The 19729-nt window shown below is 36.8% G+C and overlaps 1 protein-coding gene across 4 annotated transcripts in view; it reads right to left on the bottom strand.

The window, feature by feature from the left end:
- The window catches only part of LOC115237232 (protein held out wings), a 55007-nt gene that overhangs the window by 9139 nt on the left and 26139 nt on the right, over positions 1 to 19729 (bottom strand). For 2 of the 4 annotated variants that reach the window (XM_029810141.1, XM_029810138.1), the window contains exons 2-6: positions 8566 to 8699; positions 4833 to 4949; positions 4031 to 4174; positions 3494 to 3596; positions 2404 to 2703 (exon numbers count right to left, since the gene is read on the bottom strand). In XM_029810141.1, coding sequence (XP_029666001.1) covers positions 2404 to 2703; positions 3494 to 3596; positions 4031 to 4174; positions 4833 to 4949; positions 8566 to 8699 — 798 coding nt within the window. The remainder of the gene's footprint in view (positions 1 to 2403; positions 2704 to 3493; positions 3597 to 4030; positions 4175 to 4832; positions 4950 to 8565; positions 8700 to 19729) is intronic. The other 2 variants (XM_029810139.1, XM_029810140.1) reach the window with 2 other exon arrangements.

Below are 19729 nucleotides of genomic sequence, written 5' to 3' on the forward strand. Positions count from 1 at the left end.
TAATAATAATAAATATATATATATATAATATATATTCTCTGAAATACTTACACACGAGCGTACGTGTGTATACGCACATTTATAAAATAGCTATAATATAATGAATGGCCTTTGATTACTGCACTGAGTAATGCGCGTTGATGATAACGCGTTACGAATCTTCCTCGTAAAACGTAAGAAAATCCATTGTAAGATCTTACACATATAATTATATCTTACGTATATATAAAAAAAAAATGTATCCATTATCCATCAAGCTTTCCTTACGCGATCATTCATCACCGGGTAACTGGATGTCTTTGTATCGGGGAAAGAAAGACGCGTCTCGAAAGAATAAAGAACTCTTTCGACGTATATATAAAATATATTATTACATTCCCGGATAGAGTCTCTCGTCCGATTAAGTATCAAGTGCGTCAGACACTTCGTATCAAGCTTAACTCATACCACTCTGCGGAGGATGTGTATTTTGGATACTGGATGAGGACTGGAAAGAATCTCTCTCGCGTATCCTAAATATTCCTACGTTGAATTTTTCGCGCAATAGCTAAAACGCGACTCTCCGCGAGACTGTCGTGTATCTAACGGTTCTCTACGACGACGCTGTAATTCCCGTGTATAACGCGACCGAATTTATTTACATGATCGTCCACTATCGCGACCTCCCTGGCACTACGGCTATCTATAAGAGAACAAAAATATTTTATCTGGTTAGCATGTCAATATAAACACGATATTAAAAGGCTGAGATATCAATATTAAAATCCATCAGTAAATAAGACGGCAACATTTCCATATTAAAAATTTAAAAAGGTCATAAATCTCAAAAAAAGCAAGTTCCAAATACTATTAAATTCCATCATCATTTTCAAACAATAAAAATATGTTTTTCTCATACTATAGAAAATAAGTAAAAATAAAAAAAAAACTTTTCTGTAAACTTTTTATAAATCTACAAACGCGCAATATATATATTCTTAAAATAGTAACATTCGAAACAAACGTCGAAACATTTTTATTCAACCAGATAGAATATTTTTGTTTTCCTGCATACCGTGCATTACGCTAAAAGCAATACGAGGAAAAAAGATACATTTCAGACGGCTAAACACGTGGCTGCTGACGAACTGCATAATATCGGTTCTATGTATAAAAAAAAAGGACAAAAAAAACAACTTTTAGACTAGTATAAATACATCCACCTGCGATACAGCACGATACCACGAGTATACGCGCGTCTGGCTTCCCTTTTCCTCCTATACTGTCCCTGATAAAATCTTGCCAAATACGGCCGTCTCGCATTCTTGCCGCTCTGATATCGCTATGTGATAACCCTGAATCTTCGTGACACAATTATTACGAAGGCGGTGCATACATTATACGCTAAGGCTTTTACGTAATTATTAATATCTGAACTGGACGCGACTAGTAAATGACTGATTTCGGTTGTGCTTTATACTCTAAGCTATCTTTACGAAAAGTATTCGCTAACTGCTACGATGATGAGATGACGATGATAATGATGATAATGATGATGATGATGATGACAATCGGGACGACGACCGATGACGGAGATAATGATACGATGACGATGATGATAACTGTGATGTTGCGCGTGATGTGGATAATAACAATTAATAGCTACAAGAGCGATCAGCTCTTATTATAATTAACAATTATCGTCTTAAAATTTACGCGATTGTATATGTATTACTACGTATTATTGGTGACGCTCCCGGTAAACCGACGTGCGTTGAACTTTTTTGATGTCACGTTTCGCGAAGCTGAACGTCGATCGCTATCGGAGTGTCACGATAACGTTACATTATTCAATCCCGTTCTTTCTCCGTGTAATAATTTAATTTCCGAATATAATTTACGTGATGATATATAAAAATTGGCACTGGGTGAAAACGCGATTAGACGAATAATTTCTTACAATTAGCGGTAAAATCAGTCAGTATAATCGACTCGAATCTTTATATACGACAATCAATTTTATAAAGAAATTTTTTTCTTAATCTTACTGTTGTTAATCGTTCGTTGCTCGTCTAATCACAACAGTTATAAAATAAAAAAAGAAAAAAAAAACAGCCACCGTTATATAAACGGGTCTCGAGCCGTGCGTGAAGCAGAGAGAGTCACCAACCACCAATGACGTGCCGTACGCGATATAATATTAATAATAATAATAATAATAATAGAAATAGTAATAATAATAATAATGAATAAAAGCGCACGGCACCGTCTCTTCCGTCTCGACGCGTGTGTATCTCTCCTTATTAGGGCGCTTCTCGCGTGTTTTATTTATTTATTTTTTTTTTTCATTAAAAAGAGAAGAGAGAAGGCGCGTTTCTCCCTTCTTCTCGGTCGCGGAAGAAACTCAACGAGCGAACAACCCACCAGAATGATCAGCAGTAGCGTATTCGGTGAGCAACGGCGACGCCAGGGCAGCGTAGTTGGCGTAGTCCGCGTACGGCGTGTAGATGAGTCCATGGGGATCGCCGGCCGACAGGAGCGAGCCGGGTGGCCCGGAACCATTCAGCAGGGACGCGGCAGTCGTCGGTACGGATATCCGAGGCGAGAGGATCAACGGAGCGCCCAGAGGAGCACTCGGTGTCCGCATCGGGGACGCCAGACCCGGCAGCAGGCGTTGCGTCTCTGCCGCGGCGGCGGCAACTCGTCGCCATTCCTCGTCGCAGGCTGCAACAGACAAGGAATACTGTTGGGCATCTACTCCTCGAGCGAAGCCTTTCCCGGCTTCCGCTGGTTCTATCTCTAAATTTGCAACTGCGTACATTGGCGGGGGAAAGTTTGAAGAAATGCGTAGAGAGGTCTTGGCGGAGAAATATTAATAGGATCCTTGCCTTCTCGCATAGAAGATTTTTGACACGCATAATCTGACCATATTTTTCGAGACATAAGTTTCTCAGAAATCTATCCTAAGTTTCTTTCCATCTAACAGGACTCGAAGGACGAAATAAATACACTATATCACTGAAGAAAATTATTCATCAGACAGGAATAGGTCGCGATCACCACTGCTTTTCATTACAAAGCTGACTCACGAGATGTATTAAGATCATGAATCATGCTAATATCCACGATCGTATTTATACGGGTGTATATTAAGTGTCTAAATCTTACGACAGTTTAAAAAAGCTGTAACTAAAAATGCGATCGTATAGCGTTACTTTTGGTGAAATTAATCAATCAATATGCGCGAGGTGATTGTCAATGTCAATCCATTAGTCCGTTTTACATTCCTCTTTTTAAATGTATCCGATCATTATACGTTTCTCACGAATACGCGATAAGATGCGATAAGGTTGCACACACTTAAATATAAACAAAATAATAATAAATTGATTTTTCCCACGCCCATCGGGACACCTTTAGATTCACGAGACACGATTTCATGAAACTTATCCAAAATCCTTGCCGCAGAAACGTCGAAAAATATGCATAATGAGACAAGTTGTACAAACGGTACCTGCTGCGGCGGCAACCTTCGTGTTGGAATCCCGATAAGTCCCATTGATAATGGCGAGTTCCATTAGCTGCCTCTTCTTTAGCTCATCCTCGCCGTCAGCCTGCTAACAATCGACATTACCGTCAGAACACACGACCGGAGGTACAATGATAATTATCTTACAGTGGGGAAAGAGAGGCACTTTGCGACTATCGCTATTGTACAGATCTTTTCCATTTACATATGAAAGCGCCGATTACATAATTAAGGCGCGCATACACATACGAGATTGCTTAGTTTAAAGGCGTGGAGCGTGTCTTTCAACGGCTCGATTAATACATTGTATTAATTTTTGTAAATTTTCCATCAAAAGATTCGATACACTGTAAATTATTTCAAGTGTCATTGATCAAAACTAGCAAGGGAAAAAAAAAAAAAGAAAAACTTTCTAGCATGATTTCTCGCCGAGAGAGATCTCTCTTTTTATTCTCGTCTCACAGTTGTTATTATCTGTTCTAGGAGGGGGGAAAAAAAATAATACAATTGGAACTTTCTCACCACGGGCACGAGAAGCTTCTTGACTTCCTCGACGGCACGGGCGAGCTTCAAGGTGGCACGATTCTCCGTGTCCTCGACAGTGAGCAGCACGTGCAACTCGTCCGTCAGGTGTTCCCAATTCGGCTTGCCCCGATTTTGCTCCTCCTGGGTAATCAACACACGTCGCGCAATTTTTATACACGCATGCAAACCAATTGTTAACCCGCTCACGTCGAATACACGCACACATATACAAACTTGCAATCAACAAAATACAGATAAAAATAATTTGAAAAACGATCGATTTACCAAGAGTAAAAAAAAAAAAAATAAAGGAGAGAATATTGCATAATTATATATGTATATATCGTATATTTTTTATATATATACGATATTTTTTATATTTTATATATGTCCTTATTTCGGACAAATTCACTGACGCGGAGCTTTGTTAACCAAATGCATGGCGATAATAATATAATAGACATATACACATATCTACGTTGAGGAAAATAAAAGATACGTTGTGTTCACATCGAATTATACGAAATTTGTTCTACGTATACTTACGAGAAAGCATTTCGCTCGTGTACCATGTGCAGCTTGAAAAAATACAGCGCTTAGTTTAATGGTCAATGTGAATCACTCACAATTAATTTTAAAGCCATTTGTCGCTGCTGTCGGATTAATTGGCCGAGAAGTAGAGATTTCGCGAAGAGATTTGATTTCTTTAATATAATTAAGACGAGACACTTTGACAGTTAGTATAGGCGAGTGACGCGAAACTTTAGCCTTGAAACGTCGATTTTCCCTTCATTCTCACCTTCTTTTTGTCCCTCATCGACCCTTTCCCGCGAACCATGATTTTACATCCTGTCTCCTGCTCCAATTGTTTCGCGGTCATGCCTCGTGGTCCCAAAATCCTCCCGACAAAGTTGAACTGTAATCATACAACATAACAACCATTCAATCATTCCACTTTCATGCCTTCACTAAAGGATGATTCGACTCTAATTAAACTTGTCGGAATACATTCACTAATAATGAGTGGGAAATTCCGTGTAGGATGCAAGAGATTCAAAAAAAGATCATTTCAAAGTCATTTTTCTAAATTTACGTAATCATTACGATCCCCTCTTTATCCGGGATACTGCTACGATTTAAATATACAGTACACTTGCATTCACGTGTACACGTGGTATAATAATAGTCGAAAATAAATATGTATCATTTAGTTTCACGCACAAAGTACACACTACCCGCTGAAACCGCTAAACTTGGCTTGTACGACCATGAAAAAAAAAAAAAACTTGCTTTTCGCGAGATATCTAGTTTCATTGTTGAATCCCGGTAAATAAAGGTGGGTAAATTTAGACGGTGAATCATCCGGCTCTTTAGCCCCCCTTGCTACTGGCACGTTTTTTTCAAAAATACTCGGTGTATCTCCAAGATCTTAGCCGTCTTTTTTTTTTATATATAAATAATTTTATGTTAAGAGAGAAAATTCATTAATTGCCGAGATGCAAATTTTGGGACGGAGAAGACTGTGACAAAAAGATTTAATGATGATTTTTTTCTATTTATTTCAAATATAATTGCAAGCTCAATGTTTTTTATACAACCGCTTCGAGTGATAAGACGGTTTGCTATCGCGAACGCATAACAGAAGTCTTCTCTCTCGTCAAGACGATAACAGGAGTCGTTGATAACGCGGAACATTATCGGAAACTACCAATCTTGTAAAATCAGCATTCGGTAATCAGCAAGTTATCGAGTCAATGGGCGTACAAAGCGCTTCGAGTAAGGCCAATCGTGTACACAGCTCGTGATAACAGACGGATCAATCGATCGTTCGCAAGGAGCATCCGTAATGAGTTAATAAACAATGGTGAATGCCACTGTCTTAGATCATTCTCACGCGCTGATAAGATCGGTGTAATTCTTTCCTGCCTACTCTTGACTAGAGATTAAAAGGATAGTAAAAAAACAGAAACTTTGGGTAAAAAATTCGGTAAAAAACTGTTTCTTTTTACTCCCCCAAAAATGGGTTTTTTACCCCATTAATTACTAGAATTTTATTTTATTACTCGATTTTCAAAAATTTATAGCAAAAATTTAATTTTGATGCTTATTTATTAACCTTTAATACATGGCTTTGAAAAATGAGTATCAAATTTATTAAAATTAAGTATCAGATTTCATGTCCTGTGTTATTCTCACTTCTGGTCCACAAAATAACAAAAATAACAACAGTTTAACTTGATATGCTTGAGAGAATTTTCTTCTAACTTTTATGAAACTTTAAAAATAAAGAATATCAAAAAATACCATTGAATTATAAAAATCAAAATTAACTTGTTTTAAAATATTCGATAACTCAACTGATTAAACAAATGCAAAGTAGTAATCAGTTATAATCAGCCACATCCATTGAAATTGATTACTGACTCAGTAAACAAAATTAATTTAATTCCTATACCATTTTTTATTCCAAGAAAACTGGCACTTGGCTATCTTTCAAAATTATCAAGAAAACAGTTTTTTACCCAAAAATACTGGTTTTTTATTTAGTTTCTTCCCCCATTTTTAAAAAACTCCATTTTTTAAATCTCTGCTCTTGACACATGGGCGATATCCACCGTTTCATTTATACAGGGAAATCACGCGTACAAGAAAGAGAAAGAAAAATTCGCCCTTTAAATGAATTAAGTAAGGAACATTGATGTGAGAATATATTTGAGAAAAAAATCGGGAGACACACTCGTCCGAAGGGTTAATAAGCTTACACGACCCCGTTATTACGTCTCAATGAGCCACAGTGGGAGAGACGCGTGCAAGCGAGACGGAGAAACGTGGCGAAGAAGGAAAGGGAGCCGTTTCTTTGGCGCGAACCCTATTTCGGGCGTTACAGAAATAACGTCCGATGGTGCATGCCGCGCATCGCTCGATTTCTCGTCTCGAGATCGACGAGTAACAGAGCTTCCTCCGCGAGAGAAATATGTGAAGCGGATTCGGGTAAAAATTACTTTTTCTCGTGGATGTTTCTTAAAGAAACGAGCGTTTGTCGAAGGACGCGTGTGGAGAATTTTTTCAGATTTTCAACACGTCACAAGATTAGCAACAAATATACATAATATATATTCAGGGTATCTACTGAAATCTTGTAAAAAAAGAATGCCTCGGTCTTCCAGGTATTTTTGTTCAAAATTGCAGGTAAAGAAAATGTTTGAAAAATCTTGCGGTGCAATTTTCTAAAATAAGTTTTTTTATTGCATGCGTTTTTTAATGCTTTTTACTCTTGTGAAGGAAAAACACAAAGTCACTTTACTTAAGTTTCAGGTACTAAATTTGCAAATATATCGGGGAAAAAAAAAAAACAGAATAGATTTCGTAAAATAAATATGTTTCACTCGCATAAAATAATATTTTCACTTTTTCTATCCTTAAAAATTACAATAAAAAATATGTATTACATATTTTGTTAAGACCCATTGGATATATATGAACAGAGAAATAGATATATATATTTATAATATATTTTAAACTCATAATTGTGTGATAACTTGGCTTATTGGCGGATTGCCAGACTGCTCGCAATACAAGAGCAAAATTATCAGAGACAATTTTTTTTTGTAAATTCTCAGTAAAATTTCATGAGATATCCCTGCTTTTTTCCAGATACAACAGAAACCCCTGAGAATTTTCCATGTTTTTTTCCAGGAGGGTAGACATCCCGCGTATTATATTTGTAAAACACATATACAAACTATAGTTGAAATTATATTCTGTAAAATCCGAGTCTCTCGCGTTTCGATTCTTCGAAAAGATTTCGTTAGCTCATAATTCTCGTGAGGATAAGGATCTCCTTGAGTCGCGTTTAGGTCAAAATAATCCGGGAGGGATTACATGCCAAATTTATGTACCGTTAGTGCAACGCGAGGTATGCGTCACAATTAGACATTAAAAGAGTAGTAATAAAAAAAAACAGAAACTTTGGATAAAAAACTCGATAAAAAAACTTTTTTATTCTCCCAAAAATGGGTTTTTTACTCTATTAATTACTCAGTGTCTATTTTCAAAAATTTATAGCAAAAATTTAATTTTGATGCTTATTTATTAACGCACGATTTTGAAAAATAAGTATCAAATTTATTAAAATTAGGTATCAGATTTCATGTCCTGTGTTATTCTTACTTCTGTTCCACAAAATAACAACAGTTTAACTATGCTTGAGAGAGTTTTCTTCTAACTTTTATGAAATTTTAAAAATAAAGAGCATCAAGGAAGACCATTGAATTATAAAGATCAAAATTAACCAGTTTTAAAATATTCGAACTCAACTGATTAAACAAATGCAAAGTAGTAATCAGTTCAGCCACATTCATTGAAATTGATTATTGACCCAGTAAACAAAATTAATTTAATTCTCATACCATTTTTATTCGAAGAAAATTGGCACCATCATTTAAAATGACCAAAAGACGATTTTTTATCCAAAAATACTGATTTTTTACTTAGTTTCCCCTTTTTTTAAAATCTCTAGTCACGATACTCACGTCTGGGTGTTCCTTAACGGGTACATAGACCTTCTCTGTAAGCGTCGTGATGTCGCCCTCGGGTTCCGGCAAGATGAGCGGCTCCTTCTTCACTCCGCTGATTTGGAAGAGACTCGCCCGCACCTTCGCAATCTCTGTAACAAGAAACGAGAAAGCACCGATGAATGCCCGCGTGTATTAATAGCGGATGATTTTTAATAATCATCGGCGCCGCCGATCTCGCGAAGGATCTCGATATAACCCGTCAATTCGTTTCGAATAGACATTCCACGATGAACCTCGGGGTTGACCGTTATATCAACGGGGAAAACGAAACGAAGCGAAATGAAACCGCGTGCATCCTTTATTCGATAAATGCGTGACGCGGTCGACTTCGGTCCGACTGCGATAAAGCGTACATAAGCGAGCCGCGCGCGCGTGTTTCGTGTCATTGCATACCTATGCACGCATGCATTCTCACGCACGCGTATGTGCATATGTGCGTAACTTACCCGCGCGTCAAACGCAGCGCTAATAACGGGGCGCTGCGAATCTGGGCGTGGCACGCTTTTCCACCTTAAGTTGCGATCACAAAGGGATTTCAATGATCCGCTCTCTTTTTATTTCCCAGACATACCTTCATATTTTATATATCGTGAATAATAATTGAATAATTGACATAGACGCGAATTGCCGATTCAATAAAGAACATTCCGACACTTCGTTTCAGAAATATAAAAATTTTATTAATATTAAAACAAAATTATTTTAAGTTTTATTATTTTATTATTGTTTTATTTTTTTTAATCCATATATTTTTTAACGTTTGAATATAACGAGAAAGTTTCGACTTTTATAATCAAATTACAATTTTTTTTTTAATAATAGATTAGCAGATTTAAATCGTAATATATAGTTGTGTGCAATTTATGAGTAAAATATGCAAAAAACTATAGCTAAAATTTAGTTATATATAGTAAAATAAATCGATTTAAATTTTTTTAAATCGATTTGTTTCAAATTAAATTATCTGTTTTAAATTAAATTTAAATTAAATTTAAAAATATTTAAATCGATTTGATGAGACGGATCGTAATTATTTATCAAAAATATCTTATACCTCGGGGAAAAATAAATATCTCGATCTCTTCGTTCGCAATACACGTGTCGCAATATTGAAATGAAAAAGAAGACGGGGATAGGGCACCACGTGCGCTTCGATGCAACTCCCGCGGCCGTAAGTAGAATGTCGTGTAAAGGTGACTTCGTTTGTCGTCCCGTTCTCTCTATCGATGTACGTACATACACAACCGGTCATCGATGTATCGCGACAAAAGAAATGCGCGGGGCCCCATCGTGCAATCCGGTCGTGTATGTTCTTACAACGCCGTATATCCGCCGCGCGTAAAGGTCAACGTTCCGCGTCTGCCCCACTTTCTCGCATGCCTGACCTCTTCGGCTCTTCGTCGTCTCCTCCTCGTGACGATGTGATCATCCACGCGACGAACATTTCACGGTGCGACCGATAAGCTTTTTCGCATAAATCGCGTTCCCTCAGGGGCTCACGACGGTGAGTACGGGTTTAGCAAACCCGAGGTACCCGAGCTACCCCCGCGACGAGGCTTCTGGGAGTTTTTTTTTTTTTAACCGGCCCGCTCGATTCTTTCGGGAATTTAAAATATTTAAATGAAGAGATATAATTATGCATGTATGTCGGGAGCAATGTCTATTAAATTTAAAATATTGGTATTGACGAGATTAAAAGTCCTTTTTAAAATTGCAGATGATTCGATTCGATCATCATCTGCGCAGTAAATTGCAGTTTATAACAGTTTACGACTATACGGTCTCACACACGCATACTTTTAATGAAGCGCTCAATTATCTTGAAGAGAAGTGAATTATAGCTTCTAAATGGACGCCGCTGTTTTTATTCAATAAACAGTGAGCTTAGAATACGTGAGTCACGGCAATAATACATTTTTTTACAAATTTTGTAAAGTCGTTTGATAGAATTTTCGCCAAGGGAACATTTACATTGAATTTATCGAGAGGAACGCTTCATAAAAATATCATAAATAAATTACTGTTTATCTCTCGCTGACATTTTACCGTTTAAAATAAAACAACAAAAAAAAACAAAAACAAAAAATGCGCGTCATCGGCATTTTAATCTCTCCGCGTGATGATCGGCTCCTCGTCCCTCCGTGAAAAGGCAATTTCTCGGATTACGAACGCGCCGCAAATTGTCATACTTATTCCCAGTAGAAATCGTCGGATTTATATTCTTTCCATCGACACGCGAGTCTCTCCTTTCGGTGCCCGTCCATCTCGCGCCGCGCGATTTTCACGAGAGCGAGCGAGAGAGTGGGAGAATGCGTCACGATATGCCCGCGAGGGGGGGAGGGGGAGGAGGAGGGGGAGGGAAGGGAAAAAGAGGGGAAATAAAGGAGGGCATCATAGCTGCTTTTAGCATGGCGCAGCTCATCGAGCAACCCATATGCGTGACATCAGCTGACCGTCGCTCTTGGCTACTTCTCTCTCTCTCTTTCTATCCGTCCCTTACCCTCCCCCCCTTTTCCGACTCACAATATCGTTCCTTCTCGCTCTAGATCTCTCTTATGTAGATCTTTTCCAAAATATTTGATGTGTGTGACGCGTAAGTCGCATGAGTGCGTCGCATGCAAAATAGAGAGAGAGAGAGAGAGAGAGAGAGGGGGGGAGGGAGAAAGAGAGACAGCGTTTTTTTTTTTTTTAACCGGCCCGCTCGATTCTTTCGGGAATTTAAAATATTTAAATGAAGAGATATAATTATGCATGTATGTCGGGAGCAATGTCTATTAAATTTAAAATATTGGTATTGACGAGATTAAAAGTCCTTTTTAAAATTGCAGATGATTCGATTCGATCATCATCTGCGCAGTAAATTGCAGTTTATAACAGTTTACGACTATACGGTCTCACACACGCATACTTTTAATGAAGCGCTCAATTATCTTGAAGAGAAGTGAATTATAGCTTCTAAATGGACGCCGCTGTTTTTATTCAATAAACAGTGAGCTTAGAATACGTGAGTCACGGCAATAATACATTTTTTTACAAATTTTGTAAAGTCGTTTGATAGAATTTTCGCCAAGGGAACATTTACATTGAATTTATCGAGAGGAACGCTTCATAAAAATATCATAAATAAATTACTGTTTATCTCTCGCTGACATTTTACCGTTTAAAATAAAACAACAAAAAAAAACAAAAAAAAAAAATGCGCGTCATCGGCATTTTAATCTCTCCGCGTGATGATCGGCTCCTCGTCCCTCCGTGAAAAGGCAATTTCTCGGATTACGAACGCGCCGCAAATTGTCATACTTATTCCCAGTAGAAATCGTCGGATTTATATTCTTTCCATCGACACGCGAGTCTCTCCTTTCGGTGCCCGTCCATCTCGCGCCGCGCGATTTTCACGAGAGCGAGCGAGAGAGTGGGAGAATGCGTCACGATATGCCCGCGAGGTGCACGCGTCACGTTCTTCTCGGTCGTATTAGTTGGAAGGAATTCACGCGAGAGGGAAACGCACAGCCTCTATACGCATATATCTATAGACGCGGACAGATAGACGCAGATAGAAAAACAGGAATAAAGGGTGAGGTGGGGTGGGGACGCGTAAGTCGCATGAGTGCGTCGCATAATAGAGAGAGAGAGAGAGAGAGAGAGAGAGAGGGTGGGAGGGAGAAAGAGAGACAGCAGAGCCTCTCAACCGTGTCTTCGTTCAATGTCAACATGACGAGAGACTCGCGAGCGGCCTTATTTACGTAGTTAGAAGCGCGTTGTCAAGAACAACGACGATTCACAAGCATCGATCATCCGGATCGTATGTCCCTACAAGTGCATCGCAAGTGACACACGCGCGCGTGTACGTTACACGTGGGTGTGCGAGCCGGCAGAAATCGTGGTGCGGCATCGGCGTCATGAGATCACCGATGTTGTAATCGGATGAGACACACACATACACACATGCACACACACAACACACGATCCGCATATCGCACGGAACCTGAGGGATCGTCCTCCAAAGACGTACACGGACGGTATTAGACAAGCCCCCTCCTCCTTCCCCGCCCTCCTCACTCTCTCCTTCGCTGCATGAAGTCACCATATCCGCTCTCATCCATCGCATCGTCTATCTAGCATCGCGTTTAATCGCGAGATTTAGCGTGACCGAAAAATCTTTAGATCGTAGAAAATGTATTTTCCCTCCCAAATTTCCTCGAATCCGTCAATTTCGTTTTGTTCAACGAATTTGACGGATTGAAGTAAATCTTTTCGACGCAGGCTGAAATTAAATTTTTGTTGTATACACGCGTCGTGGAATTGAACGACGAGTTTCGGTCAAACGAGACAGCGATAATTGGCCTGAATCGGCCTCGCCGTGGGACACGTGGCTCGCCGTCGGCGACAAAAGGCCGCGATAAACGCCGTCAGCTGGATTCTCGCGCGGCTCGAATGTAGAGAGAAATGCCGTTACAATAAGAATGTGACCGTCGATCAATTACGTGATCTTCATTTTTAGACCGAATACCGACGATACATGACTTCGAACGACGAATACGTTAAATGTAAGAGAAAAAAAGAATGAATATACGATAAATTATCGTTATCAGCTTCGAGAATAATTGCTTATCGCTAGGTGATTATGTGGACATGAGAAGGGACATTTTTACAAAAATAATAAATACGCGATCAAAATAAAATATCAGCAACTTACTCGCAGACTTTTAGAGATAAATCTGCATATAATATTTATGTGTGTGTGTGTGTGTGGTACAAATATAAATGGCGTAAAATTCATAACTAGTTCATCCATCTTGCGGGCACCCTTAAGCAATCCCCAATTTATTTTCGCTCGATGAGGCAAGCGTGTCTATTTATATGTACCGTTGCTCCAGAAATTTTACGACAAATACGAAATACGCGCGGAGAAACGGCTCGTGTAATCGCGAATCGAGGAAATGAGGAACGGATTATCCGTAGACATATATGTCTCGTGTACGACATGTATACTAACCTGGGCGTATGTAACAACATATCTGATTTCGAGGCTTTTATCCGCCTATCTAACAGCTAGCAATTTAATACTCGTGCATTATCTTCGTTGCGTTTCACATTTTAAGATATTTATACCAGGATGTCTACTCCCTGGAAAAACATGGAAAACCTGGTATTCTAAGAGAATTTTTTACTTGAAAAAAATCAGGGAATTCTTATGGAATTTTATTGAGACTCAGGGAATTTGAAAAAAAAAAATTCTCTCTGTGATAATTTTGCTCTTATACTATAAATATATATCTATCTCTATTTATATATTCAATGCCTTAACAAAATATTAAATATGCAATATATTCTCTTTATTTTAATTTTTAGTAATAAAAAAAAAATGTTATACAAGTTAAAAATTTTTATCTTAACAAAAGTTATTCGTTAAGTGGCTTTGTGTTTTTCCTTTGTATAAATGAAGAACAATAGAAAACGCGTACAATAAAAAAATTTACTTTAGGAAATTACACCAAAAAATCTTTAAAATATTTTTTTATCTGAAATTTTGAATAAAAATGAGATTTTCAGGGAATCTTTTTACAATATTTGAGTAGACACCCTGTATACGTATATGTAATACAATATTATATATTTACTACGCATTATTTTGTATACGATTCTATCTAGTTTATCATGGTCAAAAAATTGATCGCTCGAAATAACCGAACTTGCAACGCAGGAGAGATACCGTTAAACTTGATCGTCGCCTCCATCGCCTCCATTATACTGGTCCAATCAAAATTCATCTTCGTATTTCTCCTCTAAATTAGTAGTCGACCTTCGAATCACCGTAAGAACCGTTCGCCTCTACATCATTCTCACAAGAATATTTCTGTCCTCCGGGAATCTTCAAAATCGCATCAGAACTCCAGAAGTGAGACTCTGCGCAGGAAACATCACTGGGGATTTTAATTTGCGATTATCATGCTGAAGTAGATATTAGATCTGCATGTATAAATGATTTATCTGCGTGATTCAGAGTTGGCAAAATTCCACATTTCTTTGGATAAAATCCATGCCAGTGGTAAAAACCGGTATTTTCCGAAAAAAAAAACTGGCTAAAAATCTGGTTTCTTCTATTAAAAATAATAAAATAAATACAAAATTTTTTTATTTATATTTGTCAATTGAGAGTATTTTTAAAAAAATTCAATCTTTATCCAAAATTATTAAATTTGTAATAGAATAGGAATCTCGATGTGTAGCATATAAATTAGTTTTTTATTAGATGTTGAATGGTAAACACAAACCAGATATATATTGATAAAAATTTTCAATCCTGTTATTATTACATTTTTCTTATGAAACTAAAAATTAATACAAAATTTAGTAACATTTATATCTCCCAAGTTTCTGTTTTAAAAATTTCACATATTAATTTGAATTAAAAAAGACTTTATTATTAGATCAATTTCATTTTTCAAATTATAGTGATTAATATGACTGATTAATTAAAGCAAAAATAAATCTTTTTGCTTAAGGTTATATAAATATATATTAGTGTTATATATTATAGTTATTTTTATAGTTTTATTCTATTGGATAAAGTCCGAGACAGTAAAAACCGAAATTTATCATGGTTTTTTCCATTCACTGGACTTTTTCGGCCAACCCTGACGTGATTTCAAACATCGTTTCTAAATATCCCCCAAAAAAATTTTTTTTTTGCACAAAACGAGAACTACGATCATTATACATGATCGAATCGTTGATGACAGGAAATTACGATACCGGTTCTATGACTCGCTATCGCTGTTTCGCAAAAACTCGGGATAATCAACTTCTCGCAATTCCGTACAACGCGACGATATGATTAATCATCATATAAAAAGAATTTAAAAAAGTAGATTCGATAAAATATATCGAACGCGGATATTTTTCTCTTGATAATTTAATTGGAATTTTTAAATATTTTAATAAGACAGAGCATACTCCTTTACTTTCTTCTAACAAATATAAAACATCTAATAAAAAAATATGAATATGAATGCAGAATGACAAATTAATAGTAATCGAGTAATATATATATATCTCGAATCCATTAATCGAAGAATCGTGACTTTCTAAAAATCTCAAGCGTACAGTCAAGAAGAGAAGATCCAAGATTATCTTGGAAAGGTTAACGAGGCGAAAGGAAAATGCAGCACGCGAGATGACAGTTATGAAGACCGAGGAGAAACTCGGTGATGGAGGGAGAGAGAGGCAGAGAACAGCACGCGCGAAATACGCGAGATAATCACCACGGATATCGTGATGGTATCTATAACAATCACTCTTGATTCCACCTCTGTGGAAGCTGAAACGGGAAGAGAAAAGGAAGAGGTGGACGTAACAAATGTGAAATACTGACTATGATATGTTTTTCTGTGGAATAAAAAATAAAATATCGGAAAAGAGGGGAAAAAGTTAAGAAAAAGGAAGTACTCTGACCCAAGATAAATTCATAAAAGAAGAAAAGAAAATATACATTATAATCGCATCGCGGGATATTTTTTATTATAATCAGAAAGTTAAATTATATATAATTTATGAAAGTTCACGATAATAGTAGATTATCTATAATTCAAAAATTATAAATAATAAATTACACATTTTTGAATTGTTTTAAAACCTCAGATGGTTAATAAACTGGTTTTAATTCAAATATAGATATTAAATATGATAAAAATAAAATTTCTAACAATAAATTCTAACATAAAAACGGATTATCGAAAGGATCTCTGATGAATGATTCCCTTGAGATTTAAAAATGTTTATTAAATTATCCCAGGGTTAACCGAAAAGCTCCAGTGAATATCTAAAAAAATGTGAAACTTTGCCAACCCTGATTTATCCTGCGAATATATCTCGAACGGAATTTTCGCGTGTGGAATTCTCGCACTTGCAACGCTCTGTCTTATCCGTAATGCAAATGCAAAACGGAGAAGGCAACCGCCACAGTTGCATACAGAAGAGCCGACGCCACGTATCGTATCGCTCCGCTCCTGGTGCGGTCCGGTTCGGTCATCAGCCCCGCTATAGCCGGGCCCTTAAGGGCCCGAGTTAAAGACCGCGCGCTGTTGCATAGGATAGCTTTCTCTCTCCCCCTCTTTTTCCAGAAAGAGGAGAAAAGAGAGGCATCTCGAGTTGAGTTTCGCGCGTTTATAATGGGATTAAAATTCATGTCGCGAATGAATTTTCGGAGCTTGGAAATTTTTTATGGCAAAATGTACAATTAAGTATGCAGAAACGAACACGTTCAGATTTTTTTTTCCCAAATAAAGACCGAGGGAAAAACAAGGAGACAGGATCGACGCGAGCCGTTGATGCAATCGGGAATAATAGACAAAATTTCCAAACAATTGAGACGAGACAACACTTTCGACTCTTCCCACTTCCTTCGGTCAATCATGTTCATCGATCCAAAAATGGAGCTGCAGGGTTAAATGGGTTAAGAACCGCGCGTGTATGTATGCGAGGAACGTGCGACAATCGACGACGGCGGAGGCGGAGGAGAGAAGAGCGTAGGCATTTCCTTATTTAGAAGTGGAGAAACGCCGTTGTCGGGCGCGCGCACGAGGGGAGTCTCGCTCTCTTCCGCGGGTAGGGGAGAAGAGGAGAGGACACACTTACGGAAAGAGAAGTCGATGCCGAAAAAAGACCCGAGACGACAGGGACAGGATGAGCCGTTCTCAATGACTCTGCCAGGGTTGCCGCGCCTCTCTCCGACGAGAGATTCTCGATCGCGATCCGTGTGAGTCTCCCCGGATTCAATCCTCGGCCAAGATATTCCGCTTCTTCTTCCTCCTCCTTCTATATATCTACATCTCTTTACATATCCATAAGAGACGTAAGAAACTTCTACTTTCCCTTCCGCTGTCTTTCATCGCGTTGCGTAAGTTTTGAAAATATCTTTACATTTTAATTGTCATCCGATAACAAAGGATAAAAACGCGATAATTTTTTTTTTTTTTTTTATAAAACCGTTTGTAAGTTTATAATAGCCGGCAATAAACAGCGAGCTTGCACGCTCGCGTTTCTTAATACGCCCCCGCATTTCAGAAATATCGCGGCTTCCGTTTCACGAGATCGCGGACATCAACTATGCCTGGATTACGAAGACATGTTGTTGGCACGGAAACGAGACCTATATTCGCGGATCCGATCCAAAACGATATCTCGGTTGGATTGCAAATATTAGGTTGCCGACCGCAATTCCTCCGGATGACAGTACGCTCACGCAAGCATCTCGTAAGGAGATCATAGTTATATATTTATATCTCGGGTTGCGATTATATATTAAATATACGGATCCTAAATATATACACACATTTATCTGAACGAATAATTCCGTTATTTTCAGATTTTGTGTCGACGACAAAATTTCTCTTTCACGTTAATAATTACGTGTAACAAAAATAATTAACATCAAAATTGAAAACAATAGAACAGGCTCCGGAAAATAATTAAGGATGTATGTGTCATATGTCAAAACCTTAACAAAAGCATACAAATTTCGTAGACTGTTCAACTATTTCTTCTGAGTATCTATGCAAAACCTGACCACAATTCTCTTAACGGTTTGGAAATTATTTAAGTTAAAAGTTAGTATTGATTCTTGTGGAAAATCGCGTATTGTAGTACTTATTGACAAATTTGACAAGGAAAAAACATTGCCAACGAAATAAAAATTTTCACACATATTAAGAAAACTCTAATAAATATTTGTGCAAAACTTGATTTAAATCCATTTACTCGTTTAAAAGTTATTTACTAAAAATTGTAGAAAAATATTATCTTTCTCTTTCTCTCTTTCTGCAAATTATTCGGTCTTTTTTTTGTTTCTTGCAGTTAATTTTAGGGGATATTCACGCTCAAAAGTTTTTGTCACAAATTAGGAAAAATATTAATTACAACTATTTTCTTTTACAAAGATATTAAAAACCATATCATTTTGTGATACTTTAATTCTTTTTATAATTCGGATTTTTTAATTTGAAAGTTAAAAATTTTTATCTTAACAAAAGTTATTCGTTAAGTGGCTTTGTGTTTTTCCTTTGTATAAATGAAGAACAATAGAAAACGCGTACAATAAAAAAATTTACTTTAGGAAATTACACCAAAAAATCTTTAAAATATTTTTTTATCTGAAATTTTGAATAAAAATGAGATTTTCAGGGAATCTTTTTACAATATTTGAGTAGACACCCTGTATACGTATATGTAATACAATATTATATATTTACTACGCATTATTTTGTATACGATTCTATCTAGTTTCCAATGGTCAAAAAATTGATCGCTCGAAATAACCGAACTTGCAACGCAGGAGAGATACCGTTAAACTTGATCGTCGCCTCCATTGAAATTTCTATACTGGTCCAATCAAAATTCATCTTCGTATTTCTCCTCTAAATTAGTAGTCGACCTTCGAATCACCGTAAGAACCGTTCGCCTCTACATCATTCTCACAAGAATATTTCTGTCCTCCGGGAATCTTCAAAATCGCATCAGAACTCCAGAAGTGAGACTCTGCGCAGGAAACATCACTGGGGATTTTAATTTGCGATTATCATGCTGAAGTAGATATTAGATCTGCATGTATAAATGATTTATCTGCGTGATTCAGAGTTGGCAAAATTCCACATTTCTTTGGATAAAATCCATGCCAGTGGTAAAAACCGGTATTTTCCGAAAAAAAAAACTGGCTAAAAATCTGGTTTCTTCTATTAAAAATAATAAAATAAATACAAAATTTTTTTATTTATATTTGTCAATTGAGAGTATTTTTAAAAAAATTCAATCTTTATCCAAAATTATTAAATTTGTAATAGAATAGGAATCTCGATGTGTAGCATATAAATTAGTTTTTTATTAGATGTTGAATGGTAAACACAAACCAGATATATATTGATAAAAATTTTCAATCCTGTTATTATTACATTTTTCTTATGAAACTAAAAATTAATACAAAATTTAGTAACATTTATATCTCCCAAGTTTCTGTTTTAAAAATTTCACATATTAATTTGAATTAAAAAAGACTTTATTATTAGATCAATTTCATTTTTCAAATTATAGTGATTAATATGACTGATTAATTAAAGCAAAAATA

The sequence above is a fragment of the Formica exsecta genome, unplaced genomic scaffold, assembly GCF_003651465.1.
Source record: "Formica exsecta isolate Colony F162 unplaced genomic scaffold, ASM365146v1 scaffold282, whole genome shotgun sequence".
In the NCBI taxonomy this organism is placed as follows: Eukaryota; Metazoa; Arthropoda; class Insecta; order Hymenoptera; family Formicidae; genus Formica; species Formica exsecta.